Source organism: Cydia strobilella, chromosome 16, assembly GCF_947568885.1.
Source record: "Cydia strobilella chromosome 16, ilCydStro3.1, whole genome shotgun sequence".
NCBI lineage: Eukaryota > Metazoa > Arthropoda > Insecta > Lepidoptera > Tortricidae > Cydia > Cydia strobilella.
Genome location: NC_086056.1, coordinates 4829499 through 4855731, shown reverse-complemented (window position 1 = coordinate 4855731; position 26233 = coordinate 4829499). Strand labels below are relative to the sequence as shown.

Sequence of the window (26233 nt, the reverse complement as noted above, 5' to 3'; positions counted from 1 at the left end):
CTGATGACGCTCCTCAATACGGAGTGAAACATGTCGAGCGTTTTCGACTTAAAACACGTGAGTGACCCGTTATTAATATATATTTAATATGAACATGATCCTATTAACAATTTACATACTAAACCTTGCATTTACGAGTATGCATTAACATTAACTTCAAATAGGTAAAAATATCTGTTTAATTTTTATCTGAATACTAACATTTGGATGAAAATCTAAGGCTAAGCGTCAAAATTGTCTGACACATTTTTATATTTTCCAAATTAGAACCTAAGCTAAAATATACAGCTCGGCACACAACTCGTTCGGTCGATGAAAGGAAAATCCCAGCAGCAAGGGGCTGCCATGGAAACCGGACAATAGGAGTCTGAGCGCAGCTCTGTCAATGTACTTAACTAGAATTTTATATATTTATAACTGTGTACAAATGTACTAGATAACTGTGGAAAAGCGGGGCTTCTTGTCACATGTATTAAACATATTATGTACTATGTTCTATTATTCTTTTTTCTTTGTAACTTGTAATACAAGTGGATGTCACTTTTTGACAGCTTTTGGCAGAAAGGGACTTCCACTTGTAATACAAGCTACAAGCTTTTGAGAAACGGGCCCCTGGTCTAAGGAAATCTTAAGCACATTTTATTCGTTTTATGTTTTGTGTTAGACAACACATTAATATATAAAATGTGCAAAATTATTGGAATATGACCACTTCCATCTTCTTAAAGACTTATCATTTAAAATAATAACAAACAATAATAACAGTAAGCATTAAAATAATGTCCGCTGTCATTACCGAGTGAGATAACAACACAATTGCGACCGAAGGGTTTGACGTGTTGTGTTGACGCCTCAGAAAAATAAATTTTCAGATAATTTCAGAATGATTGACTGTCCGCTATCATATGCACAAACCAGTACTTTAAGTACATAATAATAGCATTCTAAGCATGTTCTTATTAAAAGGTGCCATCTAGTTTTAAGATTCGTCAAAATGCTTTATTTATACCTTAAATAAATCTACTTTTGTGACTTTAATAGCTGCCGTCAGAGAGGTCGACACGAGTAGATATTAAACATTACCTCAAGAGTCTAGATATTCACTTACAGAGTAGAATGCTTTGTCTACGAGAAATGCCTTTAAATTTATTATCATTTAGCTCATTCTTTATGTGGTTAGTTTATTATAAATTCTAATTGACATTGGGTTGGGTAGGGACCATTTTTATGAATTATTAATTTCGACGTGGTTTGGATCAAATTATTTTTGAAACGAGATTCAAATTGTCGCGGCATATCTCCCTCATAAGTTTAGAATAGAATCAGGGTGCGCTTTTACAAATTTACACAATTTGAAAATATATATGATACCGTGAGAATTCCAAGATTTGTAAAGTGTGGCTCTTATTACTTTATTTAGGTACTAGAACCAGGTATAGGTATGTTTATTCATAGGGGTGGCTACTGGCTACGTGGGTGTTATTAAACCTATGCACTGCGGGATCTCGGCGAGAAGGCCTGCTATCAACCAACCAGCTAATAACAATGCGTGGGCTTTGAGTTTTACTTGATTTTAGATTATAGAACAAAAATATATACTTCTTTGGAAGGACGATTCCCTTGAAAGTAGCTAAAAAGTTACTCTTTCATGATACCCTAACAAGGGACCATATTTCATGAGTGGGTCCTTTTTCCAAATATTTTCATTGAAAATCTCTAGTGTGTTTATTCTTGGTGAATCTCTATATTAATCGCACTCGTTTTCAAACTCATCTCTTACTGGTAACTCTGAAACTTCAGTGTTTTCCAGACAACGTTGAAACACAACCACAAACACCTTTACCTCCCTGAAACGAGCACATAACCTTAGCAAACTAATTACCATTATTAGGCACGTTAGCGACACAACATTTATGTTTAGCCCCAGCTATCGGCCCATGAATAATGTCAATGGGAACCGACTGCAGGCCAGCAAGGACGCATTCCATTTTCCGATGGCATACTTAATGGGCCGGTCGGACAACGGGTCGATATATTTCTGCGGCATTTTCGCCATTTAGTGTAGCGTAGGTATATGGACGAACACATTAGCCGTAGCTGACCTCTTCAAGGCTAAGGCGTAGGCGAGTTTGGGTTACGCATGTTGTGCCGGCTAACGGTTACGATTAGAATGACGCATGTTTATATCGAATTCGTAGATACTTGCGGCATTTTGTTAGCATGAGAATTCGTTTATGCTTTGACATTAATTCATAATATTTTTAAATTTATTTATCTTGGTGGCGGATAAATGAATATCGCTTTAGCTATATATTTATCAGCTTGTAAACATGGAATTTTCAAGATTATAAGATCGACGAACCTTTAAGTATGGGCAATTGGACCATAAGGCTCTCTTTATCAGCGGGCACGGCGAGCCGTTCGGGCGTGATCGCAGCAGCTGCGGGCGGGCTGCGCGCGCCCGGCGGCGACGGCGCCTTCTGCGGCGGACCCGGGGTCTCCATTCCACCAGAGAAAAGCGCAAAACGGAACGCACGAGCGACGTCGGACACGCTTTCGGAGCGCTTGGTAGTTTGGCTAGCGACCAGATCGAGTCCCGAATGGAACGACGGGGATTTCGGAATACCGAGCGGGGAGACGGCGCGACGCGGCTTGGTCTCAGCGGCGGTGAACATAGCGCGGGTAGGAGCGCGCACCAGCCCGGTGTGGACCATCGCAGGCGGCGGCCGGCAGCGGCATCCGGCACAGCACCCGGCGGTGCCGGGACCGGAGCGAGCGGCGGGGGCGGCCGGACTGACGGGCCGCGCCGCGCCCGCCGCCCTGCGCGCGCACCTATCGCCGCTCTATACTGCCTTCCCTTCCGTAAAGACTTATCTCACTACGACACTATTATGCCGATACAACTTTATAGGTCCGCATGGGAGTGTACGCGCTAGGGCTGTCGACTCGTGTCGCACGCGATTTACATAATCGCTTCTCAGAAGGATGAAGCGGAAGTGCATCTCAAATTACTGTGCGCTTCAATGAGCACGTAATTTCGCTTCAACGCAAACCTATTTTAAACATCAACACGTGTTGTTCCTCAGATATATGACGGTTTAAAACTAAGAACAGAAGTGTAAAAACAATATTTTTTACACTTCTATTTTATATCGACCCGAATTCCGAATGAGGTCTTTAATATTAAGTAAACATGTGACATAAACTTTTTTGTGCGGCACATTCGGTTAAGTAGAAAATATGACATGGGGATGTGGGGGTCCCTTTGTGTAACATAACTATTGTCATATTATCATTAGTCATAATTCTTAAACCGTTAACTTTTCAAGATTTTCATAAGGTTATCCTATAGATAGGTTAGGTTAGGTTTGTTTTATGGCGATCCTGAAAAGTTACGCGTCTGAGAAAAACCAAATTATGAGTAACGAAAATGTGGACAAACAATAACTTAAACCTTAAAACTTTATGGGAAACAAAGACCCGGGGAAGTGCTATAATAACACATAATCGCATAATAATCACAGTTACTGTGTCGACGATTCCATGAAAATACAAAGGGAACGTTTTGTTTTAGGAATAGATCATATTTAGAAATACGTACTGACCGCAAATCAGTTATAATAAGCCACTTTACGGCGTCACCCCTGCGCGGGTTTACATTGGCCGCGGGTCAGAGCATCCACCCGACTGCTTTTACACCCCGCGCCTATCGCCACTCAACTGATTACACTAAACCGAGGGATAATTAGCAGATAGATATGCAACTATATCAAATAGGTTAATAAAGTCCACCCCTTAACCTTTCAACGGTCCAAATTATTAAGAAACCCTAAATTCAAGCCTCATTGCCAACTTATTACATAGGCCTAAAAATTCTGCTTAAGATAAAACACAAAGAGATGGATGACGTTTCACGTTAGTAATTTTTCCTTGTAATATCTTATTGTGCCCTATAAAGGATTAAATCACAGCGCTGCTGCACATAAGCGGTGGTGGCCTAGCGGTAAGGGCGTGCTCCTTTCAAACCGGAGGTCGCGGGTTCAAACACCGGCTCGTATGAATGAGTTTTTCGGAACTTATGTATACGAAATATCATTTAATATTTACCAGTTGCTTTTCGTTGAAGCAAAACATCGCGAGGAAACCGGACTAATTCCGATAAGGCCTAGTTTACCCTCTGGGTTGGAAGGTCAGATGGCAGTCGCTTTCGTAAAAACTAGTACCTACGCCAATTCTTGGAATTAGTTGCCAAGCGGACCCCAGGCTCCCATGAGACGTGGCAAAATGCCGTGACAACGCGAGAAAGATGATGAAAGGATTAAATCACTTTCAGCTAAAAAAAAATTCTATTTGAGAAAATATTATTGCGTTAAAAAAACTAATTCAAATCTCATTTGCGTTAAAATGAATGTTTCATAAATTTTGTATGATCATAAGATTGTTGCTTCACATCACAAGCACATTTCACGGTTTATCTCAAAAAGACGCGGAGTCTAATTCAAACTTCCAATTAATTTAAATCAATGAACACTGAACGTGTAACTCTACCTTCGAATAAACACGGTATAAATATTTTCCGATACAATGTTTACTGTCTCCACTCAGGCGGTAATAGGAGATGTCGTGTCATTTTAACGAGCTGAACTATTCAAAACAATACCTGATGAAAGTAGCACAAATATTGTTGTTGTTTTGCTCAACTTCTAAAAACTATTGGCTGTGTGCGAAACTCTCGGCTGGATAGAGGAACTAAATTTTCATAACTGACTTGTATTCTGACTAATGACAAGTGTTAGATACGAGTAAACCAACAGAGAAACCAGGCGGTAAGTACTTTGTATGGTAGGAAGGAAGGTATCAGAAATAGATAAGTGTAAGCAGTGATTTGCAAGTAAAGATTAAGATGCAAACGTTGCATAAAGTATTGAAAACACAATAGAATATGATTAATTGAATTGCAAATGGTGGTTGTATAAGATTATGAAAAACATCCGGTGTTTTGTATAATAACGAATGGCGTAGAATGCACATTATTCTATAACAAAATAAGTAAAATAACATGGTGAATGTTAAGGTCTACGGTGTTTTTAGGACGTAGTTTAGTAACAGGGAGACAACAAAAATCAATTTTAATAAGAGATTTTGAAAGGAGATGCAGTCCAGGAGTATCAGGCCCTTCAATACAGGGGAGCATAAAAAAGACTAAAGACCTAAAAGCCTGGACAGCAATGGTAAGGGAAGTCAACCATCAGTATAGTCCCTCAAACATGAAAATAACTACGATATGACCGAGAAGAAATATGTCAAAGATTTACATGTATCGCATATTTTAGTCACCGATACGATAGCAAAAAACAACGAATTTATCCTCAAAGTTATAGAGATTGTGGTCATTGATGTCATTGTCTTTCTATGTAAATATGTCATTATCGTTCTCCCACCCAGTTCCATTTGAATTTTGTAGAACCCTAAAATAACCTCAGCGAAATAAAATGAATCACAGCCCCTCATGCTCGTAATTTCATTACCTCACCTGTCACGAAGCATTCACTTCCTCAGACAATTTGTGCGCAATTAAAGCGATCGATAATCTTATACAGCGGTGCGTCTGGCACAGTCTTTAGAAACAAAACAGCATATGTAATACAAGTGTATTAGGTATGGTTCGTAGTTTTCAAACAGTCCCCTTTCGGCTTATCCTTTGTCTATTGTTAAATGAAACCGCACGTGCTACTTACTAGCATAAAAAAATGGTATGGCCGTTTTAACCGGTTATTCAATTACCACTCTATGGAGATTGCAATAAGGTTTAAAATGAACTAATGGGAAAACATATTCCTTAGCTGTGTGGTCTTTGCGGTTACTGAGTGCCGGCAAGTCGAACGCTACAGAACCAGTCTAATATGTGTCATCGATATGCGTAACAAAGGCGCGTTATCGGAGAGCGCACTTACACTGGTTTTTTTAGCGTTGGACTAGCCCGCGCTCGCCACGATGCACGAACCAGGTAAGAGACAGGGTCGGATTGCGATTAAAACATTTTGATGGATTCATGACAAGTATGTATTTACATATTTAAAACAAACAATAATAACATTTTTTTACTAATCAGTTAAATAATAACATTAGATAATAATCCGTTTTACAAATAATCAACTATTAAAATATTCCTCTCTAATGTTACAGACTAAAAACTAAAACTATATTTAACAAAATGAATACATATATGCCCTTTTTAAACAATATCGGCTTTTTTACAATATATAGGTATTACAGACAAATTTTTAATAAACTAAAATAACGTTTTTTTATACAATGTAAATAATAAACAACCAGCCAAACAGTAATGAGTTATACATACATACAATATAAATTACTAACTAAAAATATAAATAAACATGCATTGGTACAATATAAATAAAGATGTAGATATATTCAATTAATAAATAACAAAAATCACGACTACTTTTTTTAACTAGTTTCTTCATCTTCGGAATCTTCTGTCACATTCATTATGACAGAGGGGTGCCCATAATCTCGTTTCATTTTCTTTTCAATCTCTACAACATGCCTGCAGCAATTTTTCCATTGGCCACTAGTGCTGTTGACGATGTCTCTGATGTGTTTTAGCACCGCTTCGCTAAATTTGGGATCAGTGTTTCTTTTCCTGACACTTGTTTTCAGATTACCCCACATTAATTCTATGGGGTTAAGTGTGCAGTAATATGGGGGTAATCTTAGCACTTTACAATTATTTTCTTTCGCCATTTCGTCTACTATCATTTCAAGATCCCAATTATTATTTTTGTGGTTTGAATTTGATGCTAGTTACCCTGCTAAAGCCACTAAAAAAGAATTATTAACTATTTTGAAGAAACATAATTTCGAAAAAGTTTATTATGTAGACGAAATGGCGAAAGAAAATAATTGTAAAGTTCAAATTTAGCGAGGCGGTGCTAAAACACATCAGAGACATCGTCAACAGCACTAGTGGCCAATGGAAAAATTGCTGCAGGCATGTTGTAGAGATTGAAAAGAAAATGAAACGAGATTATGGGCACCCCTCTGTCATAATGAATGTGACAGAAGATTCCGAAGATGAAGAAACTAGTTAAAAAAAGTAGTCGTGATTTTTGTTATTTATTAATTGAATATATCTACATCTTTATTTATATTGTACCAATGCATGTTTATTTATATTTTTAGTTAGTAATTTATATTGTATGTATGTATAACTCATTACTGTTTGGCTGGTTGTTTATTATTTACATTGTATAAAAAAACGTTATTTTAGTTTATTACAAATTTGTCTGTAATACCTATATATTGTAAAAAAGCCGATATTGTTTAAAAAGGGCATATATGTATTCATTTTGTTAAATATAGTTTTAGTTTTTAGTCTGTAACATTAGAGAGGAATATTTTAATAGTTGATTATTTGTAAAACGGATTATTATCTAATGTTATTATTTAACTGATTAGTAAAAAAATGTTATTATTGTTTGTTTTAAATATGTAAATACATACTTGTCATGAATCCATCAAAATGTTTTAATCGCAATCCGACCCTGTCTCTTACCTGGTTCGTGCATCGTGGCGAGCGCGGGCTAGTCCAACGCTAAAAAAACCAGTGTAAGTGCGCTCTCCGATAACGCGCCTTTGTTACGCATATCGATGACACATTTTAGACTGGTTCTTTAGCGTTCGACTTGCCGGCACTCAGTAACCGCAAAGACCACACAGCTAAGGAATATGTTTTCCCATTAGTTCATTTTAAACCTTATTGCAATCTCCATAGAGTGGTAATTGAATAACCGGTTAAAACGGCCATACCATTTTTTTATGCTAGTAAGTAGCACGTGCGGTTTCATTTAACAATAGACAAAGGATAAGCCGAAAGGGGACTGTTTGAAAACTACGAACTATACTCAACAGATAAGCCTTTATTATGTTCTTACCTTGTCAAGTCGAACAGCCTAAAGGATAAAGCAAGTGTATTTGAGAGCAATGTAAAATGGTGCTACATCCATATGAGCGTCATTATTAAACCGTTACGTCCGTTACCGTACCGTAAATAAAGCACCAGAAAAATAAAGAGTAAAAGTAAGAGTTCCTAAATAAGGATGTTTCCTGTATTCAAAATAAATTATTTCACACCATGCACGAAATAAAGCACCAGAAATATATTAGAAAAACCTAAACCGCAGTTATTTTCAGACACAATTTCTTTTAATAAATCTGAAAGAACTATAAAGAATAGGTAACTTGACTGTGACTTCATTTGTATTTCATAGAGATTCCAAAGTGGCTTATCGTTTTGACAGTTCAAAATAAGGAGATTGATGTGACTAAGCAGTCGACTACCCAATTGTGAACACATTTTTGACGAATTGGCTGTAGATTTTGATGGCATTTCTCGTTATCTAAAAGGACCGAATATTCATTTTAGTGGAGGAAATATTTGAGTTAGAAAAATCGATAGTTCGACCCTTGTCAGTTCGCATTTTCTCTTAAGACGTTTCAGTTTCAATAACTTACGCACCCCACCCAAACAAAGTTTGCCCCTGATATTGTCGTTTCTAGGAAGTCGCCCCTGTCTGCGCTGTTTCCTTATGCTTAACAAATACTTGCCTTATTTGAACCAGTTTAATTGCGTGAACTCCGATAAGGCGTTGGTATTAGAGCCCTCGAGGGCAGGCATAATATACTGGTGGTCTCGAGTTCTCGTAGCCCGCGATTTCGCGTAAGCCAATGGGAATACGAGCTATGCTATCCATATTTTTACGATATAGTTCAGACGGGTTCGCATCCCCTTCTGGAGGTTTTCCCGGAATCACTGTCTGCGTTTTGGCCGGATTGGATTATATTTTCCGTCTAATCAAAGGAATGTCTAATAGGATTCAAATTGAAGTTATTTCTATAATTTGATTTCAAGCTAACATGGTCATTTTTAATATTATATATTACGAAAACGGGATATTTACCGTATATATTTATTTTGGCAAGTTCCAGATATTTCGGCACAGTTACTCCTCGAAGATGGCATGTGCTATCGTGCCGAAATATCGGGAACACGCCAAAACATAAATATGGTAAACACCCCGCTTAGGATTTATATTAATAAAATTAATTTGATGTCTTATACAATTTTCAGAAGTTTTTTTCTGGATTAGTGATTAACATGATTTTATTTACCTATTTTAACTAATATTAGAGGCACACGCTAACATCGCTTTTGTGCGTCCTTCATAAATAACCGATACATATTTTTCACATAGCAAGGCCTAAACAAAAATGCGATATTAATGGGTTTTGAAATTTACTGCCTCGTCATAAGCGGAGCATCAATCAACTAATGCAAGATCGATGCCTCTTGTAGTAATATAGTAAAGTACCAAAAGCAACATACTTAACTGACCATCAGTCAGTACTTACCTCCTTGCAATAAAGGTTACAAATGGTCAGGTAATTTTAACAACCATGGTTGGCGATTTCGCATTATCTTCCGCTTTGTACTCTTCACTTTCTATATTACGTAGGTGTTCTGTATTTATATAATTTTACCCTTAAACAAAATTAGTTTTTTTTTTCCAACTTATAAAGCTTAAGTGATAACGCTAATTGTTGGCATCTCCTGCTTAATCGGATACAAACAATGTGAAACATTGATTTGCAATATTTTAAGACAAGTTATTTAATTATTGTAAATTCAAAATATTGTCTTCGGTTACCGCGATAGTTACTCATGAAATAAAACTATGAAAACGGATTATATCGCGTATATTGAATTTATAATACATCCCGACGTTTCGAACTCTTTACAGCGTTCGTGGTCAACGGGTGACTGAGGAAAAATTACAAAGTGCAAAAATACCCACATACTAAAATAATAAACAATCATAGACTACAAACTTTAAGGCTGGTTGTACATGCAAAATCGGTTCATAAGGCTAGTTATACACTACAATTATTTTAAGTAAAGATATATATATATATATATATATATATATATATATATATATATATATACGCGATAAATTTCCTCAGTCACCCGTTGACCACGAACGCTGTAAAGAGTTCAAAACGTCGGGATGTATTATAAATTCAATATACGCGATATAATCCGTTTTCATAGTTTTATTTTATTGTAAATTCAATTAAATTTAATTTAATTAAATTATTGTAATGTATACTAAGTCTTTTTCTAGGTGTTACTGTTGACTTAATGTTTAAATTAATATAATAATGCATGCTGTGATTGCCTGTAAGTGGGGGATCAATAAAAAATGTACCCTTTTTGTAAGTTAATACTAGTATGTAAATTGTATCTTCTGTTGGTGATCCTAATAAACAAATAAACAAGTAACGTATAAAAATGGCTGACTCCACAAAAGTTTGAATTCGTGAAATGTATGAGATAGGAGATAGGTTACTGTCATTTAACTATTACACTGTAGTAGGTCCCCAGGGCCTTCGAATCCTTGTCAAACATAAGACGATGTTACACTAAAGCCCGCAAGACATCTCGTAGATAAGGGAGATTACTAATCTGTAGCCAGCGATGTGTGGTGACCGATCCGTTACATGTTTCAAAGTGTAAGAACGAGAACTAGTTGCGTCTGCGTTGCGATTTGCATGGGGAATTCCTATAATTACGTTTGTAGATAATTCTTGTTTTTGTATCCGAGATAGTAAAATTACATAGGCTCTGGCCAATATACCTACCTAAAATCCTGAACAGCTTACCCAAACAAGTAGTAGAAATGTTAGAAAAATATCCTGATAAAGCAAAGAATACACTTAATAAAGCACTGATTAACACTAACTATTAATGTTAGTTAAAACTAATATAAAATAACATGTAAGCACTAATTAACTAAAACAAATAACACATAATTAAGGCTAAGCTTAGTTAAAATAATCTCAAAATACAGAGATTGTAACTGAGTTAAGACGAATGTTTGTACCTAACCTCTTATGAAATAAACAGTTTAATTTTTTTTACAGTCCGATTGCTTTAATCGGAATGGCAACTGTAAAAGGCTTTATAAATGACACAGATTCCTCTTGTTTCTATGAGATTTACGCCATAAACAAACAGTATTCAGGATTGACAGGAGAAACATATACTATGCTGGCATCTGTAAAAAAATCTTCGATCTGTAAAAAACGTAAAACCAAACGTAAAAACGTGAAAAAAATGTACAAAAGCAGAATGATTAGGTGGTAAATTGGTCAATCAAACTGTCATTAATAGTGTAAAAACAGAGCTTAGGGTTACTGGCATTAATTACACTGTGATACTAGTTTCCCGGGGCCTTGCGTATCCTTGTCAAACAACATAAGACTGTGTTACACAGAAGCCCGCAAGGCACCTCGTAAATAAGGGAGATTAGTCCGCAGCCAACGATGTGTGATGACCGCTCCGTTTCAAGGTTTAATTGGTATTTAAGAGAATATATACTATGTATTTGCTTTAATGTTTACGCGGATAATAAAGCTGTTTCGTTTTGTATCTTTGATAATAGTATTGCTGCCTACTCATAGAAAGTGCCGCGCAATAGCTTTTTCAACTTTTCTGCATTATACCTAAATAATTTGGCTTAAAAATAAAAAAAATTTTTTAACTGGAAAATTTGGTAAAGACTGTTACTAGAAGACCGTGGAAAAAATATATAGGCACTGTAGAATATATAACGCTCAGTCACAGACAACCTAACTTTATATTATGTTTCTAATTTTATTATGTAGTTTGATAACCACAAATTATTAAGGGAGAAGTGCTGCTTAAAAATGTACATTCATTTAAAAGATTTACCACATCTTGTGGGGCCGGGTTTAATCGTGTACAGTCTTTAACTTTAATCATATATATCATACAATATAATAAGCTACAATTTCTTAACGGTCATTAATATCGAATATTAAAGCTTTACATCGTTGGATTTAACCGTAATCAGAGTCACCTTGCTTATAGCACTAAACATAATAGAAAAGCAATTTTGTTTTTGGACTCCTCTAATAACATTTGAATTCACTAGAAATATCATAGAACTTAAGAGTTTCTACGACCTACGATAACCTTAACATTTCAAATTATCTAGACATAGCCTAAGTTACTGAGAAACTATAAATGAAAAAACTTAAGCCACATACAATATTGGGATAAATTGCCTCGAAGGAAGGATAAATCGAATATTCTGTAGGTTTTTGGGTATCGTTTGATGGAAACTGGAACAGAAAGAATAGATGTCTCACTGTCCAACAAAAGTAATGGTTAAAAGCTGAAGGTCACGTGATGCTGTATGTGTTAACATTGTCGTTCGGCTGTCTAAATGGTAACTTGGTTGACTTGGTGGACTTAGCATTATTTCTTTTTCAGTTAGTGTTGTCAGATACCCCACATTCCACAGTTATTACTACGTTTTGCCAATGCATGCGCCCTATTGGATAAGTTGGATTGCTAAAGGAGGTCGTTTAAGCGGCCTCACTGATCCATCTATCGTAGGATTTTATATACCCCACTCTTCGGCATTTTCAACCACTGTTCTGAATCTGAAAATCTCTCAGGTTTTCTCATAGCGCAATTGGAATTGCTTAACCTGTATGTTACACAGGTATAGGTCAGAGTTCGCTCAAGCGGCCCCACTGACCCATTTCCCGCAGGTGTTGGCATATAGGTAATGCCTGTTGGCACGGATACTCAACCTTTGTACTGCTCTACTGCTGATTGCTGCAAGATACCGCTTTCCCGCGTTTGTACCACGTTTTTTTGTTTTCGTAATGTTATGTTAATCTTTGTACTTACTAGATTGTTTAGTACGAGGTTATAGATAGCGCTCACATTACATAAATATTATTAAATATAAATTAGACATATCATTACTACGAGGCATTAAAAAAAACAGGTGTAAGTTACCCATAATAATAATTTATTATAAACTAGTAGCAACGGAAAGGAACCACCAAATTTTAAAATGCCACATCATTATGTAACTGGACAATCCTGACTGTCTACTCGCAATCGAACTCAAGATATTGTTGGATATATGTATTAACCTTTCGTACGTGTGAACCTCCTGAGGTTTGAACCCACAGTTTTTGACCATCGGCAGGCCGTATAGAGCAGAGAAAATCGTTCTCGAAAAACGCAAAAAGTTGACTAATCATTTGGTCAGGACCCTTTATCGTATACAGACGAGTGGTTAACCGCCTTTATTATGTATTTGTCTTTGCGTTACGTGATATGGCAGGTTTTATTCCATAAAATAAGAGGCCTGTTTTTATAGAGGTCACTGTAACGTAGCGAAATGGAAAATACCATTTAGACCTAATATAGGCATAAAGTCTAGTTGTCAACAAGCTTTTATCGTCATTGTCCTGATTTTGCCTTTGTTGTTGTGAAAGCGGTTGTTATTTTGGAATAATCCAGGCCTCGTGGACATTTTATTAGCTTCGAGGCTAATGTATCTACTATTTTTCGCGTGGACTGATTTTGACGTAAACATATATTTGTTTGACACGCGTAAACAAAATGAGATTATAGAAAAGTCGAATCATATTAGCTTTACGGGGTAAGAGGGCAGTCGCATCTGTAAAAAATAGTGCGTTGCCAGACAGCTTAAGTTAGTTTTTCATGATTATATACCACTAGAGGAACAACAAAATCGTCAGTGGTCGCAGCGTAACTTCTATAATTTTATATGGCACCATCCTATAATTTAAAACAAGATTTTGATAAGCAGTTAAGGACAAAGCAAGCTTTTCGATTATACGTTTATACTCGTATTACAATCATTTCCACAATCTTCAAAAATGTTGGGATCATCGGCATTTCCTGACTCAGGACCGTAACTCAACGTAATAAATAAGTCCTACCCAAAATCGATACCAATTTGGGTAGAACACTGCTATACAATTTTAAACTTTATTTTAAGGGGAACCAAAGTGTATTATTATAGACAATGTATTAAGAGAATGGGGAAGTGCATGGGCAGTGTATGGGGACTCTAAATTGATTGCCGCGCGTTCCCGATATGTGATGTTCGTGAATTCTTTGGCGAGTCTTGATATTATACAATACCTACCACCGAATATGTATGTGATATGCCATATTTGCAATGTAACCTAATGACATGTTTTGAATGAGTAGATCCAAATCGTTTTGAATGTTTGAGCATCTCATTTGCGCTTACGCGCAATCTAAAACTCTACATATATTGACTATGAGCAAATTGGGTGTTGGGGGTCAAACGACGTCAATGCAAAGTGAAGACAATATCTTGATACTATTTCACAACTATCAACTGTCAGATAATTAATGTGTCCCATCCTTTGTGTCACATTTGCTACTAAACGCAAGTAGTAAATGTATGAACTCGCACTTACCACTAATCAATGTGTACAGTCGCCATCAGATATATCGGAGCGGCCGAGGTGCTCACAAATATCTGAACACGCCTTTATTGTCAAGGCGTTAAGTGCGTGTTGAGATATTTTTGAGCACCTCGGCCGCTCCGATATATCTGATGGCGACTGTACAAATCGGGCCTAAGCTATACTGTGTTGCAAAAAAAGTCATCATCATTAATATCATCATCATGTCAGCCTGTTATCGCCCTCAGGATAGGCCTCTCTCCGAGTACGCCACTCGTACCGATCCGCTCAGTATTAGAGCTAATATAAAAGTACTGTTTTAAAACAGTAGTTGCGTTCTTTACAAACTACCATCAGAGAGGGTCCGTGTTCATGAATGAAAAGAACAAAACGGCAGTTTTACTAAAATACTTCCCTAGACTCGGTAAAACTTTTAGAATTTAATTTAATAGCTATTCGTGCTGAACTAGCACCGTTGTGTTTTTCGTTTTTATTTAATAATAGTTCGAGCAATATTAATTGCTATTTTTTAGGGTTCCGTACCCAAAGGGTAAAAACGGGACCCTATTACTAAGATTTTCTTGACCCCCCCAATCCCCCCCCATATTAAACGTGTGATGTAATTAATGGATGACCCCTTAGACAATAACATTTAACAACTTAGTAATAAGGCGTGTTCGTGCAAAAATACGGCACGACCACGGCCAACCAATAACGCTCACAGCGAATCAATACAAAACCCTATCACAAAAAAAACAACAACAAATTGCCTATCGTACGACATTGTACAGTCGCCGTCAGATATATCAGAGCGGTCAAGGCGCTCACAAATATCTGAACACGCCTCTATTGTCAAGGCGTTAGTGCGTGTTCAGATATTGTGAACACCTTGGCCGCTCCGATATATCTGACGGCGACTGTACATCAAAACAAAAGGCCTACGCTAATAAATTCCTTTTATCAGAGCACAATGCATGCACCCACACAGCTCGACTGTACAGTAGTTACAGTACCTATACTTACCTACAATGTATGTACGTCATACGCCATGCAACCCCTTCATCTGTCTAGCTAGTCCACAGATCTAGAATGACGCTGGCGCTAAAAGATAATTTTATTGAAGTGTGCAAAAGGGACGCCATCACTTATATAAAAATTTAATGAGTGCGAAAGAGGCGGACTACAAATAAGAAAAACCAATCCAATCCAATTGAGGGGGGAATTAAATCTTCTTGAGGCAGAGGTGTGGGGTTAGAGCCGGCGTAGCTTTATTTGACGTTCATAAGCGCATTGTAATACTATCTTTACTTTTATCTTTAAACGTGACCACTTCTGAGCTTCATAGAATGAAAGTACAAAACGTAATGTTAGAGGACTGGAAAATACGAAAAGCTGCATTTAGCAGATACGGTGGGTGGTGATTTGGAAAATATACTGTTACAAAAGCAAATAATTTACGCAATCACATATTAATTCTGAATTCCATACTTGTGACACTTAACATCATTCCGACTTTGGTCGCGCTTTTGATCTTACGCGGCGGCATATGAAATTTCATTTTGCATTGACACCCATATCCTATGATATGTGACAAGAATTAGACAAATGACTTGTCAATTTAGAATCTTATTGGAACATATCCAATGAGTCTGTTTGTTTCCTCTTTCGTGTTTGATTGAGACGCAGTAACAACACTAGAAGAAAATGTGTGCTATGATCGATTTTGGCAAACACATGAGAGAAATGTGCGGCTTGTCATTGATTGATCATGATCAAGTGTACACATGCAGGTAGCAACTGTAGCAAGATATTTGTATTAGTCAACACTGACATTCATCAGAGGCAATCCATCTAACGCATTGTTTACCATTCTGTTCTGTACTATTTCAGGAAGGTAAGTAAATTATAAGTTAAAGGAAATAATCTACTAAACTAGTAGCAAGTATGCTACATCGCAGCCCTGAGCGTTTCTCCGGAACCGGAACACAGTACAAAGAAAGGGTTGTTGCATAAAAAGCTAAGCGGACGTGAGCCACTTTACACTGGGTGGCTTTAACAGTGCCGAGGAGTTCTTAGCGTAGTTACTATCACATTTTACGGTTCCGTATCTACATAGTTGATGGTCAAGTTTAGTCGCTTATTAGTCGCTTATCGCCGTGGACAAGACATATCATGTTCGATAACTGTTGTAGGTAGTAAAGTGTGGGAATAGTGTCGTTGTCTAAACATAATTTTCTGCTCTTTTTTTCTATTTGTACATGCAAATTGTAGATATATCTCTATTGGTAACTATTAAGAGGAGGCAGGTTTTCTATCCGATCCGTTACTATTGATGTCGACTGTACAATACTGTACATATATGTATAAAGCGCCTTCACACGCATACGAACCGTATAATGTTTTTCCCCGAAAGAATAATCAAACAAAGCGTGTCTAACGTACCAGACGGCGTGCACAATTCCCAATGCGCTAGTACCGTTTATAGTGCAACAATCAAATCGCAAGCTGTTCGCGGGCCATTCCGAGGATTATTCTAGAATTACGTAATATTGCTCATACATGTGCGTGGACGATATCAAGAGCTATGAAAATAGATCACTTTGTATAAAAAAAAATATGTAGCGAAAGCAAACAATACATTTTCACTAAGAAGAGATTCCTTTGCTGCCATGCCCTAGCGGGCGGCGGTATAGCCATCTTTGCAAAGTATTTTCTATTCTTGTTAGCGTGGCCGCGTCCTTGATGTTTGTCCATTTTTAGGGTTCCGTAGCCAAATGGCAAAAAACGGAACCCTTATAGATTCGTCATGTCTGTCTGTCTGTCTGTCCGTCCGTATGTCACAGCCACTTTTGTCTGAAACTATAAGACTGTTGAAACTTGGTAAATAGATGTATTCTGTGAACCGCATTAAGATTTTCACACAAAAATAAAATAAAAACAATAAATTTTGGGGGCTCCCCATACTTGGAACTGAAACTCGAATTTTTTTTTTTCATCAAACCCATACGTGTGGGGTATCTATGGGTAGGTCTTCAAAAATGATATTGAGGCTTCTAATATCATTTTTTTCTAAACTGAATAGTTTGCGCGAGAGACACTTACAAAGTGGTAAAATGTGTCCCCCCCCCCGCCCCTGTAACTTCTAAAATAAGAGAATGATAAAACTGAAAAAAATATATGATGTACATTACCATGCAAACTTCCACCGAAAATTGGTTTGAACGAGATCTGGTAAGTAGTTTTTTTTAATACGTCATAAATCGTAAACCGCAATTTACCTTTCACTCACGTTTCGCATAAAAAATACATTGTTAAATTTATGTAACGTATGGAACCCTCGGTGCGCGAGTCCGACTCGCACTTGGCCGGTTTTTTGATGTTGTCGAGCCAGTTCATCCTTCTTCTCCCCCTTTCCCGTTTTTCACTATCAATTTGTTAATTTATGAACGCTTGCAACAATAGGGAAGTCATATTGCGCGTAGTCGAAGCATTTAGCAACTTATTCACTCTGTTCTTGTTTTTACCATGTTGTAAATGCACTGGCTGACGCTGTAATTGGATACGGGTTAATAGCTTATGGACGCACCTTCAAAACTTATTTGGATAAAATATTAAACTTACAACTTACAACTACGATTGATAAAAAATATAATAGACAAAAAAACTAGAGCAAACTGTAGTAACGATTACACGATCTTATCTATCTCAAAGAAATTGAACATCCTGCCAGTGCATGATAATATTAAGTATTAATAGCAACTGATCAATTTAAAAATCCCGAATTCAAAACTCCGCGAGTATACACCCGAGCGCCGAGGGGGTTAAAGCGTCGTAAATACGTGGAACCAACCGCTAGCAACTATTATGGTAAAAGGACGCGCAAGTATATCACACCGCGAATAATGAACAATTTATCAATAGGAAACGAGTGTGCTAGTAAAAACATCTTTAAATCAAAAATTAAGAAGTTGCTATTGGGTACAACGCATGTCTAAAAATATATAAGATAGGTAAATATTGTTTATAAATAAATAAATAAATATTCTTTTTGCACCAAAATCATACATTTTACATACATGTAAAACTACAAAGAATTTTTTAAAGAAAATCAACATATATATCTACAACTTACACTGTGTTAATGTAATATAAAAGTATGTATTAACCTTAATATAAGTTAATCATTAAATTTAGATTAAGGTACTTACATTGAAAATGAGTGCATCATTTCGCCGTTAAACGCAAGTTTGGCGAACCAAGTAAAAGTTTAAAATGTATTATACTTTTTTGAAAATAGATTTAAAAAAAAGCATTTGATGCATTATTGAATTAGCATTTTCCTACTAAATTGAAAGTGAAAACCCAGTGCCAGCGACACAGTGGGATTCATACTAAAATGGTATTATATTATATATAATTTCCGTTTCTCAGTATGGCGCCGAGCGTACTGACATGGAAATTATATGCCGCCAACGCAGGCTCGGTCGATTACAAAGTTGTATCAAAGGGTAGATTACACGAGCTAAACTCGTGTGTGGCTAGACTATCCTCTGCAGATGCAGATTTGATGTTGTTTACTCACACCGGCTACGCAAACTTGTGAGTATAAACTTTTAGAGCACAGTCATGTATGTACTTTGAATTTCCTCTCGTAATATTGTATGAATAGAAAAACCGGCCAAGTGTGAGACGGACTAGCGCACGAAGGGTTCCGTACCATTACGCAAATAAACGGCAAAAAAATCACGTTTGTTGTATGGGAGCCCCCCTTAAATATTTAGTTTATTCTGTTTTTAGTATTTGTTGTTATAGCGGCAACAAAAATACATCATCTGTGAAAATTTCAACTGTCTAGCTATCACGGTTCATGAGATACAGCCTCAGACAGACAGACAGACAGCGAAGTCTTAGTAATAGGGTCCCGTTTTTACCCTTTGGGTACGGAACCCTAAAAAACAACCAGCTTTATTTTGTGAGCACTTTTTTTATTGACCCGTAGCGCTCTTTAAAATTGTTCATTTGTGATTTAGGAAATATAAGGCAGAGTAGATTGGACCGTTCGTATAGTACGCGGTCACAGATTATATAATAGTTCTTAACGCGGTGCTTAAACGAAAACACTAGAATAAATAAAAAATTTAATTTTTGGTAAGTACAAGCTTTTATCGCTGACTGTACTTTTTTCCACAGGCAACTAATACTCATCGAGACAATTCTAAAAACCCCAGACAATTAGGTTTCGTTGTTTTATCACAAGAGTTCATATGGCCACCTCCTGTCTCAATCATCAGATCAGCTCGATGGTATCATAATATTATATTGCATTGTCATCCGACTTACGACGACGGGAAGTGGGTCAAATTAAACTTGCAAGATTTAATCCGTACTTACATAGGTACATTGTAAGTTAATAAAAAGCTTGTAAAAAGTCGTTATGTTTGGTCGTCAAGTGCCCTTGGAAATAATGTTCTATACTACGCCAGCGATTATTTTGCTATTTGCGACCAAACCAATGTCAAGACAATTTGCGAGGGAAAACAAAGCTTGGTTGGCCGTTTTTATATTGGAGACGTCGGATGTAATGAAAATTCATCTCTTCTTCTTAGCATATTTGCGTCCACTGCTAAACATATGCCTGTTTCATGGATTTCCATGTTGTTCTGAATGCAGCGGTTCTATGCCAGGTCGGCTCTGCCTTCTTTCTAATTTCGTCCGACCATCTGGCTCGTGGGTTTTCCGTCCCTTCGGCTTCCCAGTCGAGGTCTCCAGAACAGTACTCGCTGGCCCAATCGGTCAAAAAAATTCAACAAAAAATCATCCTCCATCCATTCATTCGAAAATTACATATTTATGGAAAAAACACTTAATATACACGGTGTTACATGAGGATACCGAATAATTTTAACAGCGTACTCCTGATCATATTTAATGACTAAAATGTCCTAAAAACTTTTCTGTAATTTGCCTAGTTTCAGTTAAACCCAATTTAAAAAAAAAACAAGTTTTTATTGTTACATAGTGCAAAACGCACTTTTGATGTCGATGTTGCCACTGTTGGACGTAGTCTAAGTAACCTTATTGATAGATGTCAAAAAGTGACAAGTAACACTTTGTAAAAACTACGTTTTACAAAAAAAAAAAAAAGAAAGTCCATTTTAAGTGACAAGTTTACCAATAATATTTACTTTTTATGTACAAATACATCTGAAAAATCGAAAAAAAAAAAGAAAAAAAAAATATTTTTTTTGCGAATTTGACCTAAACATTACATTTTTTCCTTCTTTTGGCCTCAGAAAAGCTGGGTTAAAATCTTTCGGTTTCCTCGTGAACACCTTGTATAGTAAGTAAGTCAACTTGCTTAATGTCAAATGATAAATACAGTACATATTATCACTCCTAACCTCCCTTAAATACGGTTCTTTTTTGCCGAATTTTCTTTGCAACTTTTGCAAGTCACTTTCCTATACGAAGATAGGTGGTCAGCTAATTATTTATACCTACTTAAAATTATACGTTTAAAGGAACCTTTGACGTCAAAACTTTCATAATTTTGAAAGATCTCCCGTTTGCTAATACAAAAAACTCAGAACAATGAATGCCAAGATTTTTCCGGTTCCCAGAGATCAAACAGCTTGGCATATGTTTACGAGTATGTCTGTAAACCCTGAAATCATGGCGGTATATTTGAGGTTAGATAATAATAGCGTTACAACCTAGGAACTAACAAATATTTACATTTCGTCAGAATCGTCCCGCTTTTTAATCCGTTAGTAAACGTACTGCAAGTTGCGAACGAAAAAGGAATTCATGTCAAATTAGACGGCCGATCAACGTTACGATTCGTACCACGAGTTAACACTTGACGTTTACGTTAGCGACTGCGTGAACTCGATCGCAGTCATCTCGCTCGCACTTATGTATTGGTGCGATAGAGAGGGAATGCGATCGAGTTTACGTAAATGTCAAATACCAACTCGTGGTAGCCGTGTAGCTTAGCTTTGCCGTACGTGTATCAGTTTTGCAATCTGCGAATATTTCTGACTATCTTTTTCTTAACGAATAGATGTGAGGCCCAGTATCAGTTCGCATTCATTCATCCTATCTCTATGTATTTGTGATAATACTGATAAGAATTGGGTGGCAATCGTTTTGATTAATGCAGCATTTTAATGATTCTTATTGCGGTTATCCGCAATAAGAATCATCCGCCGCAGACGAATTGTCGGCAATGGTAAAACTTAACGCATTCACTGCCAAGTGCCAACATTTTTGTAGCGCTTTTACGCTCGTAGCCGATCCCAGCGTTTTCCCGCTTTGTATTAGAGGAAAGCGCTTACGAGCGGGTTTCCGGCACTCAATGTGATAGTTAAAATGTTTCCAAACCCAGAGTCCGTAATCCGTATCCAGTACTCGAGACGTAGAACTTTATTTAACACGTTTTAATTGAATTGTATTTTATTATGGAATTTGTTTTAATTTTATACTGAAGTATTTTTTTAAATGAATTAAATTAATAATTCGGTTTGACCAACTATACCTTTGCACGTGTTACCGTAAAACGTATAATTATGTATAACGCTAATATAACTTAATTTACAGCGGTGGAGGGTAGAATAAGTTTTATGCCAATAAACTGCTATGCGGTTTAGCAGATAAGTAGCAATAATTAATGTACTTTTCTTTTTAATAATAAAAAAAAATCATTAAAACGACTTTATCAAGTTTAAGTAAGTGCATTGTATAAAAAACTAGATGCCTAAGCATGTTCGCGTGATAACAGACAGCGTACAAACAACTATGTAATTGCTCTTTCTGCACAAGAAACCGAAACAAGTGTCGCAGATGCAATTATCATACTTGTACGATAAATGTACATTATTACAGGTACGTGAGAACGACGCATTCTTTCGGCATTTCACTCTTCTTTTAAAAGAAGTTATTGCAGTTGTAATGTAATCATTATCATTTTATTAATGATATTTGACGAGACTGATCGTCCGACCGACCTAGTTGGTAGTGACAGTGACTCCGTCTAATGAATCTTTCCCCTTATTCATATTAGAAAACCTCTGTTAAGGCCGTTCCATCGGTTTGCCGCTGTCTTTGTCACATTTCGCAAGAAAGAACGGGAAAGAACATACGCGCCAATTGTCAATTTTGATCGAATTTTGTCGGTTTTTATTTATTTTAAAAACGTTACCTAACAATATCGAAATTCTAAAGCTATGAAATTACTATTTACGTTAAGATTGTTTTTTCTTCTTTTTTTGTTTATAGTATCACATAATAAATAACCGAGTAAAGTAGGATTAAAAGTCCGAGTTAGAGGTTACTTTGGGAATTAATTGTATCGAGCGAAGTGTCATAATTCGTGTATCGGAAGCTATGTTGTTAAAGATAATATAGTCAAGAACTACATATATTTTTTCCACGTCTACGAATATCAACGCCTCTTAGAAAAACATGATCATATAAGGAGATTTTTCGCCTTCTGGCTCAGGGAACCGCCTTAATTTATCTTTCCAACAAACACAAATACAAACGATTATTAACGGCGTTTTAGATTTGATTGGCGCCATTTAAAAATAACGCGCGTTAGATTAGGTACCTAGTACCTACTTGAGTGTTATACGTTCGCCGGGGCCGCGCGGACGTGGCATCGGCCCATCATGGATTTCCGATGGCCGAGCTAAGTTTTCCGTTTCCGAAATCAGTACATCGTTAACAATATCGTGCAAAATCGCCTTTTGATACAGTATAATAGTCCCCTCATTTTCCTTTCTGGATATTGTTATTATTGAAAATATTTTGACACAATTTTTTGTATATCAAATAAACCACAGCCATGTCCCTACGTTAATTTATTTTTTATTTTTTAATTATTATAAGAGTTAGGAGCATTTAAAAGTTTGTATGAAAACTGTTTTTCACTCCAAATTTTTACAATAATGAAAAAATCGAAAAAAGGCAATCAAACGTAGGGGCATATCTAAAAATATTTTCCATAATGTTAATATGCAGAGAGCAAAATGGGGACTACGTTTGTATGGAGAAGCGACCGTCCCCTTTCCTCTTAAACGTCATAATTTCATAGAAGTTAGACGGTTAAAATAACATTTGTACAGTCTAATAGGCTATCAAAATCGCTGCTAACTTAGCTTGGTCTAACTCTAGCACCCGCTGACCGGCCCCCTTTCGGAAGTTCCCGATAACTGTAATAAGCGCTTTACTTTATAAAGCGAATTTGAAACCTGTCCAAACTGTTATCAAGGCTTATACCGTCAGCTTCTCCATCGACATTAGAAATGAATTTTCCTGAAAGATAGCGCTTTTCGAGTCGTATCTGGGTTTCCAATTTCCTCCGCGCCCACGGTTTCCGCTGCGGCACAGGTTACATCATACTGCAGATACGTCAGTCAAAATAAAAAACCGGCCAAGTGCGTGTCGGACCACGCATAATGGAGGGTTCCGTACCTTCATGCGTTATAACAAGCCATACAAGCAAAAGGGTGTATCTTCGAGGTACTTACATCGCTTTAATCGCTTTATCGCTTAACATTAATGGCTCAACCGATCATATTCAAAATTACACACTTTTATGTAGCTTGCCTTGTTTATTTATTTATTTGCTTCGATCAAATCTTTTATTTAACTTAAATATTCATTTCATGCGGTTCACCACTTCCTGCTATCCGATTCAGCTGAAATTTGGAGTAATTTCTTAATTCCGGTGTGCAATGCAATAATATGCTAATATGATCCTGGCCGCGTAGCCAGCGTGCCAATCCTTAACGCTCCGTAGCGTATTGTAGTCATCTCTCTCTATCACATATTAATGCGACAGTGACAGTTGCGTTTCGTTCGCTACGGAGCGTAAACGATTGCACGTTGGCTACGCACTCTGATCTGAGATCTGATGATGCAGTCATAAAGGTGGCAAAATTAACTGATGAACACCTCGATGGAAAAACATAAAAACATCGAGTTTAGGCTTATTGGAAAGGTTAAGGTAGGGTAAGTTAGGCATAGACATGCAAATGAGAATTATTATAACAGTCAGCATTAAAAGATGTCACAAAAAAAATTACAGTAACTTGTTTAAGTTTAAACTGGAGTCTCTGCATTGTGTAATCTGCAAACTAGAGCCAGTCGTGAAAAATGTTATCGAACATAAAATACCCTTTGATGCCGTGAATGCCTCGTCACGTCGTAAACGTGCAGTCATCAAATCAAAGTGGACAAAGGTCTTATGTCGTTGGACTCTAGTTAACTATTAGATATTGACATTTCTTGAGTTTTGTTGATAGGATGTTGAAAAAACTCAAATGAGTTTGTGTTAGTACCTACTTAGAAGAAGATAACAACACTAAGCGCCACTTGCATCCCACTACCACTAACCCAGCTAAACCTGGAGTTACCATGGTTACCATTAAAATTTGACACTGGGTTAACGGTTTAACAGGTTAACCCCGGGTTAGTGGAATGGTGCAAGTGGCGCTAACCCCAATTTACGGCCTTTCGGTCCAATCGCTCTTAAACAACTGAGCTACCGAAGCTTACCAGAGACGTGCGATTTTTTTCCATTCGTTCCTTTTGTTTACACGCCTTAGGGAGGCACATAGCGACCTCTACCGTTACCGTACCGTTTAGAAGTTGTTCTAAACATACCCAATGTTCACCCCTAAATAGGGGTTGTTTAAAAAAAGTCCTTTCGTAATGAAATTCTACATTTGAAGAGTTTCAAACTTCAATGTTCTACTTAAAGTTAAACAGGCTGTGCATCGTCAAAGATAGAGTCTGGTTAATGAAAGTTGACCCTGAAAAATATATATTTTTTTTAATTTTTAATGTTTTTTCAAAAAAGTATGGTACATTTTAAACTTATATACTAGGTTCGCCAAACTTGCGTTTAACGGCGAAATGATGCACTCATTTTCAACGTTAATCTAAACTTAATGATTAACTTATATTACGTTAATACATACATTTATATCACATTAACACAGTGTAAGTTGTATATATACAATATTTACCTATCTTATCTATTTAGCCATGCGTTGTACCTAATAGTAACTTCATAATTTTTGATTTAAAGATGTTTTTACTAGCACATTCGTCTTCTATTGATAAATTGTTCAATATTCGCGGTGTGATATACTTGCATAGTAGTTGTTAGCGGTTGGTTCCACGTATTTACAACGCTTTAACCCCCTCGGCGCTCGAGTGTATACTCGCGTAGTTTTGAATTCGGGATTATTAAATTGATTAGTTGCTATTTAAAAAATCTACTTTGATTACAAGGATTGGACAATTTTTATACTTTTTATGATTTCTAGAATATGAAATTTCTGGAAAAGAACTCTTAAACGCATGGAAAACATACATGATTAATCCAGGAAAATACATACAGAGCATACAAAAATCATATAAGTAAACGTCCACACATTTTTAGTTTAACCTAGATTTATAGACTGATAGGTACAGCCAACGTCAACAGTTACTAAGCCATAAACGAATAACGATAAACATTCATGCAATAAAGATACAGGAAAGAATTTGTAGAATGAATGATGCAGAAAATCCCAAAATAAACATGCTTTCCGCACTAAAAAAAATGTCACAGAACATTTCAGGTGTGATCTTGACAAGTGGACAGAGAAAGAGGGATCTGATAACAGATTCATTATCAATATTATCCTCATAATTTCGTCGGTGGAGTTGCAGCGGATTTTTGGAAATAAGAGGAATATAATATACCTATTGAGGACCATTGAAAATAGACGAGGTAAAATAGGTCACTTGATAAGATACATTTTCCTTAAAACAATATTAACTCACGGGCAAAAGCTAGTTGTAC

General features: G+C 36.6%; 2 protein-coding genes across 4 annotated transcripts in view; both read right to left on the bottom strand.

Annotated features, from left to right (window-relative positions):
- Nucleotides 1-26233, bottom strand: part of LOC134748346 (serine/threonine-protein phosphatase 2A 56 kDa regulatory subunit delta isoform-like) — an 83436-nt gene that overhangs the window by 16974 nt on the left and 40229 nt on the right. The window contains exon 1 of one of the 3 annotated variants that reach the window (XM_063683120.1): nt 2363-2875. The exons of the other annotated variants lie outside the window; for them this stretch is intronic. Within the exon in view, the coding sequence (XP_063539190.1) occupies nt 2363-2714 (352 nt within the window). The 5' untranslated portion in view covers nt 2715-2875. Of the gene's footprint in view, nt 1-2362; nt 2876-26233 lie in introns of those variants that run through there. 3 annotated transcript variants of the gene reach the window in all.
- LOC134748361 (ATP-dependent Clp protease proteolytic subunit) overlaps nt 13437-26233 on the bottom strand; it is a 249647-nt gene continuing 236850 nt past the window's right edge. The window contains exon 2 of the mRNA XM_063683146.1: nt 13437-13453. The gene's annotated coding sequence lies outside the window, so the exon portion shown is untranslated. The remainder of the gene's footprint in view (nt 13454-26233) is intronic.